Consider the following 10577-nt stretch of genomic DNA (forward strand, 5'->3'; position numbering starts at 1 on the left):
GCGAATGTTGTTTTTTACATTCAGCCTAGGTAAATGTTTAGCTCATTGCTTTTACCAGATCTGAAAATTATGGAGTACGTATCTTGTTGCAATACATAAATTATTTACATTACATAGTTTTAACCCCATTAGTAATTCCATGAATTAATAGATAATTTAGAAAAGTGATTATACTGTCTTCCTACATAGCAGATGGTTTACAAGTAACTTTATGTTAGTCTGTTATGTTATGGACATACTGCAAAAATATTGTTTCAGATCAGTGCAAATGAGTGTCTAAAATGGGAACACAGATATAAGAATGCCTCACAGCATAAAGTGCTGTTTCTTCTTCTAGCATCACCATTTCCTTTATAAATCTGGCTAGCTTTTTTATTCTCACCAGTTGTTTTTGAAGGAATTAGGAAGAAGATAGTTTGCAAGTGTGAGATGGCAGACACGGAGCTTTAAAAATACAATAATGGAGACTCTTTCTGATATTTAAAGGCAGAATTTAAACTTCAAATGTAAAAGTTTACTCCTACTCCTCTTTAGCAGGTTTTCCTCAATACTTTAGGGTAGCCAGTGTCTTTTGGACTCGTATTTTCTTACTTTTTTTAATGCTTGAAATAAAATTTCTGTGAAATACTGCACTGATAAAATGAATGTAAGCCTGTAAATTCTTCTGTAATATTTTATGATGTTTGTAGCCTGAAGTGAGGCTTTTTAAATTATTTGTTACAAACTTTCAGAATTGGGAAGCTATCAGCATCTTAATTTAAAAATCATTCAGTCATTAGATTTACCTGTTCTGTTTTCTTATTTTCTGCTTACTTCTAAAGTCTATAAAGAAAAATAACCCAAGGCCAATTTTTTGCATTGATTTGCAGGAGTGACAAGTAACACCATTCAGCCTGCTCCTCAGAATATTCCTCTGGTTGATCCTTCCCTTTACAGTGCTCAGTCTGCAGGTAAGACAGTGGGATTTGTCTTGTCTGTACGTGGACGTGCTCTGTTCTGTATGTCTCCCCTGAGCTGAAGGAAGAAGTCTGAGAAACAATGTCATTGTTATCTGAATGCTAATAATTCAGAAACTTTAAAAAGAATGGACATTATCTAAACATTGTGTTGCTGGGAGTTTAATAGTTTCTGAAAGCTTTGCTACAGTTTACAATTAGTGTTGTCTGACTTTTTCGAACCAATGAGTTAGCATTGTGTTAGGCTTTTTACTATTTACGCTGTTGTTTCTCAAGTGACGTTCTGATATACTTAGCAAAGCCTGCATTCCTGATGGCCTTGCTACATTATGTTTTTGGTAATTAACACACATTCCTTTTACTTAAAATTTCTTCTACAGGGTAAGTGCGGAAGTTATTTATTCACTTCGTTAAAGAATCACAACATTTGTGGCGGTGTTTTGTTGCAGCATAATTGTTATGTGTGCTTATTGATTATAAGTAGTACCTGTATTAAATGAAATAATTTATAAGATACTGCTAATGATGTCATTTTGATGTACCATTTAATCAAGCCTTTTGTCTTTTAAAATGCCATGTGTCTTGGATGTTAAAATCACTGATAACCTATATTGCATGTATTGAAGTGCACACATAAATGCTAACTTTAGGGAGACCGTGGACTGGGAAAGAGCACTGACTGACAATAAAGCTGGAATCATCCTAGATTCTAATTTGAATGCTGGTATACGTTTGGACAATTATTAAATGTTCTCTAGGAATTTTTCTGTGGCATAGAGATAATAAAGATAAGTTATACCTGTTTGTAATAATCAGATTTTTTGTTGGCAACGTAACATGGATGTTAAGTATGAAATCCGTTCACATTCTACCCTGGAGTTTATCCTCACCAAGGGAAGGCTGATAGTATATGGAATTGATGTATTAAGTTCCAGTACTAAGTACAGTCGAAAGCTGCCTGTTATGACTACCAAGTTCAGATAGGTATATTCTTGTATATTGTAACTTACAAATATTTATTTAGATAGTTTATTACATTGTTGGAGACAGTGTCTATATTAAAATGCCAGCTTTACTGAAAAAACGTTTTTGATTGGAATGCTACAACAGGAATTCAGTGTTTAACTTTTAGTCTGGTGTTATAGGATTGCTTAAGGATGTGTCAATCTTAATTTATTAGGAAGCTATTTTTTTAGAAGATGTCCTAAAAAGATAAAAATAATGAAATTTACATTTGATAGACACATATTAACCTTTAGTATTCTTTTGAAAAACAGTGGGGTGTGCCTTTTGTTCATCTGGCATATTACTGTAACATCTCGTGACAGTTAACTCATTTTATTGAAAACAATACCTCAGACCTGTAGCTGGACCATTTAAATTTGGTGACAGTTTTTGAGTTTTGGGGACTGTTGTGGGTGCTTCAGTAGCTCCTTAACAGCTGAAGGCTTTACTTAAGCTTTACCGTAGTAACTGCTAGTTGGAAAGCAAATCTTGTTCTGTTTGGCAGCAAAGCTTTTATAATTAACCAGCTTATCATGATCCTCTAGACAGTCATTCTACTAGGTTTTTGGATAACTACTCTGGAAATTCTAGCCATCATTGTTTTTTGGTTTGAATGTTTAATTCTAGATGTCAAAAATGTCGTAATTTTGATTGAAACTTTAATTCTTCATTAAGTATTAGAAGTTTCATTATTCAGTATCTGGATATTGGTGCATTGCTCCCTCTAGCCACTTACCTGTGATAACCTGATTTAATAAATATAAAGGAATTGAGTGGATTAACATACCCTGTGTTTGTGAGAATTCATAATAACTACTATTGTGTAATTTAAGAGATTAAGACCCTTGCTAAGCACAGTGATGAATCTTTTAACTTGATTTAACCCGAGTATTTGCATGCCTGTCTTCCTCCTCTGCAAATACATTGTGTCACTATAAGTTTTGGTCATGTAACAGCTTGACATGTTAGATTCTTATGAGGGAGTTCTACAAAAGTGCACCTGAAGAAGCTCGTACAGATCCTTGGTTCTGAAAGCTTAGAAGATATGCTGTCAGTCGTGCAGCAGTTTGAGAGGCCATAAGGGATATGTCAGTCACAGTATGTTTGCATGCATAGAATTAAGAAGCTTGAGAGCAGTGGAATGTGTTTGTCCTTGCCTGTCACTGTCCTGTCATGCGTGCCTGGTCATTACCCAAAGACTCCTCCCTTCAGCTGTACATGTAATGACAGATACTCTTCTCCTCATGCTGCTGAGGAGTCCTTTTTGTGCCAACAGTACTCTGTTCCACAGTAGCCTTGTTCCCTGACCTGTAAGTAGATTTAGAAATGCCTGTATCTCACAACAGATGCACTAAACTGGGACCCAGGAGCCCTCCCCAATTCCTGAGTTGCAATATATATTTGGGGCAGATCCTGGCTGCGTATTGAGGTTAGGCTTTGATATGCACCATTCCTACGGAACTGAAGTTGCCTTTGGATGGGGTGGAGGCCTCCAGTAGATCCATAGAGCCAGCACAGTACAAAGTACACTTGCTCCATGATTTAGACATGAGGTCTGTGTCTGTACTAATAAATTAAACATGCCTGTAAATATTTGACACTGAGAACAGCTGGCACAGAACCACTCACATCCATACTATTAAACTTTTAAACTTTCTTTTAAACTTTCTAAACAAGGTAGTTTGTGAAGGCTGCCAGTGTTGAATGGTCTCTAGCCTGCTCTGACCACAAGTCGTGCCCAGGAATTGTTTGGGAAAGTGCTAGTTTGCATGGGCCAAAACCATACTGGAGTCTGTTCCAGCAGTTTTGACAGTGTAGACAGTCAAGTTTGAGTGCTGAGATGCATTCCCTGGCACTGCTGAATGTACTAGTATAGGCATAGCCAAACAGGATGTTACACTATAACTGCAAGACTCTTTTTGGTACTAAGATCAAATGTATACTTTTAAAATAAATTATGTATTTTCTTTCTTGTAACGGGGAGAAGCAATTTGATTAATGCTATGATGAGAGGGGAACTTTTGGTGGTGAAGTGGAATATTTTATCAAAAGAAAATTAAGTTAAAATAACAGTACTCCTTTGATTTTGGTCAGTGTTAATCCTTTAATAATTGTCCTGTCTTGTGAGAACATGTTTCAGAGTTTAAAACTGATTTTGAAAGTGTCAAAGCTTGTGCAATTAAGCATAGGTTAATGTCTGTGACAACAGAATGTAGAGCTACACAGCAACTTTGTATAATGTGTGCGTGCGCTTCTCTGGTGTAGTTTGCTTTAAAAATTTATTACCTCTAGATTTTGCTAATACTAAATGCATTCATGGTCGAGCTATACAGAGCTTTTATAAAATCTTCTTACAGTACCGTATGCTCCCTTCCACAGGTGGCATAGTGTAGAGAAACCATTTCTCCATTCTAGTTGTGCGTATAATAATGTTTGATTTTCTACATGCAAAGTAGAAATAATAATACGACATTACATGTTTTCATGATCCTAAGAAGACATCTCGGAGGATTTATATTTTTAGTATCTTAAGTGCTTTAATGGTAAAAAAAGAACATCTTGTTTCAAAAATTACTTCAGTTATCTTTGCCATCACTGTTTTTATACACCAGGTTGCATTATTACTTTTTTCTTAAATCAGCTGCCTTATATTTGGGCAAATTCATAAAAAGGAAAACCATCTGATGGATAGAAAAGGATACCGGGGAGAGAAGCAGATGTGTCATGTAAAATACACATTATTTTCATTCTGAAGCAGCTTTTTTCCCTGACATGATTTTCAGCACCTCCAACCTTTTGGTTTTCACTTTGTATTCCTCTTAAACGAAAAGAATCATATTTCTTGTTATGGATTCCATATGTCTGTCATGTTTCAGTAATAAATACAACTACTGTGCTAACAATTTCAGATTAACACAGAAGCAGGTTTGTTTCAGGATATGGTATACTTTTCCCATGTGAGTGATGTTGGGCTTTTTTAGAGCTCAGAATCACAGGATGATTGAGGTTGAAAGGGACCCCTGGAGGTCATCTGGTCCAGCCCCTTTGCTCAAGCAAGGCTCCTGTAGAATAGGTTGCTCAGGTCCACATCCTTTGTGTCTTCCCCGGTCCCTGCACTCTCCCCATGGTTTAATTTGCAGCACTGAAGGAAGAAGTTTGAGAAAAAAATGGCACTGTTAATTCAAAAGACAGCTTTTGAATCTCTCCAAGGACGGAGACTCCACAACCTTTCCAGGCAACCTGTGCCAATGCTTAGTCACCCTCACGGTAAAAAGTGTTTCCTGATGTTCAGACAGGACCCTCCTGTGTTTCAGTTTGTGCCCACCACCTCTGGTCCTGTCACTGGGCACCACTGAAAAGAGCCTTGTCCTCTATGTACCCTCCCTGCAGGTATTTATATAGCTTGATGAGATCCCCCTGACCCTTCTCTTCTCTAGGCTGAACAGTCCCAGCTTTCTCAAGCCTTCCCTCTTGTAAGAGGTGCTCTAGGCCCTTCATCATCTTTGTGGCCTTTCTCTGGACTCTCTCCAGGATGTCAGCCTCTCTCTTGTACTGAGGGACCCAGAACTGGCCACAGTACTCCCAGTGTTGCTTCACCAGTGCTGAATAAAGGGGAAGGATCACCTCCCTCCACCTGCTGGCAACACTTCTCCTAGTGCAGCCCAGGACGCCATTAGTCTTCTTTGCCACAAGGGCAGATTGTTGGCTTATGGAAAAATTGGTGTCCACTAGGACCCCCAGGTTCTTTTCAACAAAGCTGCTTTCCATTCCTCAAGTCTGCTTATCCCTTGGAATATGTAAACTGAAGTCAGTTACTAACTTTTGTGGTTATGCTTTTGGTGTAAGTACAGACATTATAGTTAAGTTTTACGTTTTGAAAACTTAAGAACACAGAGCTATTTTATTTCTGTCCTGCTTGTCCATTGTGAGGTGTTGACTTCAATAGGAGCTGAGGCCACTGAGCACATCAAAAGATCAACACCCTTACTGTGTAAACTTTGGTTTATAAATCTAAAATTGTTACCTTTTTTCCCTCAAGTTATGTCATAATAGCATCTGAAATAGATTTCATAATACATAAGGCTTTATGCCAGCAAAACATTAATAGAGCTCATACTGTAAAAATAAGATTAGACTGGTGAATTTAGGCTTCCTTCCAATAAATTAGTTGAATACTGGACTGATGCCTTGGCCAGTTTTTAAAGAATGATTTTGTAGTTTCTTTTGGCATCATAACATAAAGCCACTTTGAGGGGAGCTCGGTCTTTTTTAATTTCTTAAAGATGTTCAGTAATGTGGTTGCAGATTGACCCCAGCTGCTTTTAGTCTGTGACTTTATTTAGGTTACAAAATAACCTAAGTGTGTGTCTGTGTTTATGCACTCCCTCATGCATATTTACTTACATGTCTATGTATTTTAAGAGATTTAATGTGTCTTCACCTACTCAGCAGTAAACTAATCTACATCACAGTGATAATGAGCCCACCAAGCTGTCATGTGCCTCAGTATTCAAAAGTTATTTTGTGGTTATATGTATTTATTGAAGGGAAAATAAGTATAACTTCTAGAGTATATTTAAAAATTGATAAAATTAATCTTAAGAGCACTTGCCCTTCTGCTTTTTATTTGGGTCGGGTTGTTTCGAAAACCAGCAGACCAATCCAGTTTTTAATATTCCCAGGTTTTCCGTTTTATTTGTTCAAACGCTGTTCTTAAATAATAAGATTGGGGAAAGGAAAAGCAAATATAATAGACATTTTCTGATAAGAACTGAGATTCTTTAGTAAACATTCTCACAGTATTGCTAACAACAGTTTTATTTTGAAAGAAAGGGATCCAGCTAACTGAAATTGTACCATAAAAAATGCATTTAAGTATATTAATGTCCTTGCTTAAAATTAGAAAGCTGTACTTAGAGAACTAAAGCTATGTTTAACCATATTTTTATATAAAATCTATGGTACATTTTAAAATGCACTTTTTCTTAATCTGTGAAATCTGTTCATCGCTTATAAAATGCTGTGTGGGAAACCTATTAAAGAAATACATAATTCTTTAGTACTGCATATATTTATCCATGTCCACATAAATCAGTCTTTTACAAGTTGTTCTGAAGGAACATGAGTAAAATTTTCATAATTTGTCCATAGGTTATTGGCATGGCATGGTGTTAGTCTTAAAACTCCTGGTGAATTTGTGGGTTGAAGGAGGGACAGTAACATAACTGTGCTATATTTTATGCACGCACCAGCGATGCTATTCACAGATTAAATCTTCTGCCAGTTATGGCATAAGTCCCTACTATGTTTTTTAGAAGAGTGAATGCATGTGTTTGAGCATTACAGAATTCCCAATGTTTTAACTTATGTCAAGAAAATACTCTGCTTAATAAATAACAGTTAATTGTTTTATATTATAGTATGAGAATACTTTTGCTAGTGTTCTCCAGTATTAAAAAAAAAATGGGCACATTAAATGGGATCAGTTTTGTTTTCAGTCATCTTACATAAAAACGCAAGCATAAACTTTACTTGGATAAAACAGAGATATAAAATGTGCAAAAACATGCCGGTGAGAAACGCTTCCACATTTTGAAAAGTTACTCCAGTTGAGAAGGAACAGTCTTCAATTATGTATAATTCCTGAAGAAGAGAGCAAAGTAATTACACTGTAAACACAAAAAACACTGTCCTTGTTTCTTGCAGGTTGTAATGTGATTATAGCTAACTTACAGTCGTTAAAAAGCTCTCCTTTGCTGCCTTAGATGAAGAGCAGATCTTTCTCAAAGGCATTGATTTACTTTTGAAAAGCACTGGGTCATATAAATACTTGTACCTAGAAAGGTCCTCATATTTTTCAAATGCCAGCAGCAAAGTAGTTAAATATTATATGAATGGAAAGAAAAGTGAACAGAAGTAATAGCTTGTCCATTAAAGTAGTACATCATGTAGCTTGGTCTTTGTAATATTACCACAAATATTAGCCTGGTTTTAATAATATTACTGCAAATATAAGTAAAACACAGAAATCATGTGAAAGGAAGCCTCAGTCACATTTCCTTTATAGTAACTTTGTAATACTTATGTTTTTGCAGGGGAAGTCCGTTTGACTCCAGAGGACTTTGCCAGAGCTCAAAAATATTGCAAATATGCTGGCAGTGCTTTGCAGTATGAAGATGTGAGCACTGCTGTGCAGAATCTACAGAAGGCCCTCAAGTTACTGATTACGGGCAGAGAATAAAGCCTTTTTCCAACAGATTCCTGTCTTTTGCCTAAAGAACTAACAGCTTATTACTGTACCTGTTAGAGGAGTGGAGTTACACAGAATTTCTCAGTCCCATCACCCATGACAATGAAATCACTGTTTCAGTGTCAGATTAGCAATTAATGGTACAGTAGGGATCTCTGTTTTCATCTTACAAACAGTGGAGCTAGGAACGTATGAATGCAGTGGCTTGATGTAAGCAAAATACTAAAATACTGTGAACATTGCTCAAGAGCTAAAATTCATCTTGCAATATTTAGGTTATCGGATTGGAAAAACGCTGAATCTGTAAAAAACTTGAGCATAAGAATGTTCTGTTAAAATTCTTGCTCTGGTGTTATTTCAGATTATTATTTAAAAAGTATAATAGCTTTAAAATGGTCACTAAGATTAGCGCTTTCCTCGTGAAATGAGAGCATGTAAGAAAGCTAACATCCACAGTGGGAAGGACTTTTTCCTATACATAAATTATTTGGGTATTATCTGAGACATGGTCAAAGTTGAGGGAGACTTTGAGGACACTTGTATTTCATTTCAAAACGTGCTGGAAATAAACATCTTCTGATACATCAGGTAGAGTCATGATGGTGTTCCAGCCCAATCCCCCACAACTGTATGGACTGCTACATGTATTCTTGATTACTAATTCTTGCTCCTTTTGTGTGAACACTTACAATTTTGTATATGTATGGGTAATTAAGAGAACGTACTAATATTTTTCAGAGATGATCCTGAAACCAGAGGCAGAGATTCTAAAACAACATGAACTTTTAGGGAGATTTACTTCATAGCTGTTCCATCTTTTTCAGAGGCTGAAAAAAGGCCTGTTCGTCAGCCATTAAAGCAGTATAAGTTCATCTCTGATGTTAGTGTCATAGAGCTTTGTATTTCCAGCTAATATTCTTCCTGTCTGCTTTGTTGTGGAGAGTTTTTGGACTTGGGATTTAATTAAAATATCTTGGAAACTGATTTTTGAGTCTTTATGAGGTCTGCCCTTGCAATTATGGAGCTCTTGATTGTTAAAAATCCATCCATGCTGTATAGAAGAAAGAGTAAGTAGTCTTTTAACTGGCGTGACGTAATAATTGAGTACACCATAAAGCATGTCTGATATATGTAATAATTTTAATGACATATTATCTGACCTGTCTTTCTTTCCAAGCTGCCAGATCAAATCCACATATTCTTCAAAGCTGCACTGTTTTGCAATGACTAAAATAAGTCTGATATTGAAAGCAAAAAGATGAGGAAAAGACAATCAAACATAAGCATGCATTAAGGTTTAGCTGGTCATACCCTTTTAAGAGCATAGAGTCTTTGACAGTAGGTTTGAAAAGGGTGGTATGAAACTTGTAAATGGATGCTTTAAGCATTTTAGTTGATTGAGATTTAATAGAATGTCTGATACTGTTTGTGCTGCTTTCTGATATGGGATAGCATGCTAATCTGGACAGTGATTTGGATTAGATTTTAATTGTTTTGGGAAATTTAAAATAATTAAATCTGAAACTTTTTTGACAGTTAACGCTGTACAGACCTGGGCAGTAGGTCTGTGTTTTGTACAGCGCTTCATGCAAGAGAGATTCCTCACCACTATCAAACTGAATTACTGTAAATTGTTCCATGTATATTAAAATTGTTCCATGTATATTATTGTGGTTACACTGTGACTGGAAAAGCTGCTTTTCAGTTGAGAGAAGGATGCAGAGCACTGGTCCGTGTAGAAATATATATATTGCATTGCTATTAAAAATTAGAAGTTGCTTTCAGTTGGGGATCATACCACTATTTACTAATACCAGCTTCAGTACCCAGCACTTGATAGAGGAAAATCAGTTCTCCTGTTTCTATTTATAAAAGAATTTAAAGAACTTCAGGGCTTTTGTATTAGATGGACAAGTAAGTGAGCTATGATATAACACTGTATTAATTTGAGGCTTTTCAATTAAAATTGATATCCTTTTTTTTTTTTTGGTGATTGAATGATACGAAATGGAAGTAAATAACTAAGAAGTTTGCAAAAGAAAACTTCAGTATTTCTTAAAGTGTGTAAGATTGTCTCTTGGCCATGATTATGTTGAACCTCTAAGAAACCAGGGAATTGTCAGGAAAAAAGCAATAAGCAATGAAAAAGCCATAAGCAGGTTTTTGAGTGATCATTTACAATGTATAACCTTCTGCCTAGAAAGAAGTTAGAATAAGTGAGTCTGAGGGGAATGGAGATGAAATGCTAATACAAAACTTTAAGACTTTCTTAGAGAAGCTATCAGGACATTCTTTCTGAAAATAAATTAGTGTTTAGAAGTTTATTATATGAAATTCTCACGAACTGTAAAATTAAACACATCCTA

The 10577-nt window shown here is 35.9% G+C and overlaps 1 protein-coding gene across 5 annotated transcripts in view; it reads left to right on the top strand.

The window, feature by feature from the left end:
* The window catches only part of VTA1 (vesicle trafficking 1), a 39654-nt gene extending 30459 nt beyond the window's left edge, over positions 1-9195 (top strand). For all 5 annotated transcript variants that reach the window (XM_055810086.1, XM_055810088.1, XM_055810087.1 and 2 more), the window contains 2 exons: positions 870-950; positions 8057-9195. In XM_055810086.1, coding sequence (XP_055666061.1) covers positions 870-950; positions 8057-8202 — 227 coding nt within the window. In that variant the 3' untranslated portion in view covers positions 8203-9195. The remainder of the gene's footprint in view (positions 1-869; positions 951-8056) is intronic.
* Positions 9196-10577: the final 1382 nt, after the last annotated feature.

The sequence above is a fragment of the Falco peregrinus genome, chromosome 7 (assembly GCF_023634155.1).
Source record: "Falco peregrinus isolate bFalPer1 chromosome 7, bFalPer1.pri, whole genome shotgun sequence".
Taxonomy (NCBI): Eukaryota; Metazoa; Chordata; class Aves; order Falconiformes; family Falconidae; genus Falco; species Falco peregrinus.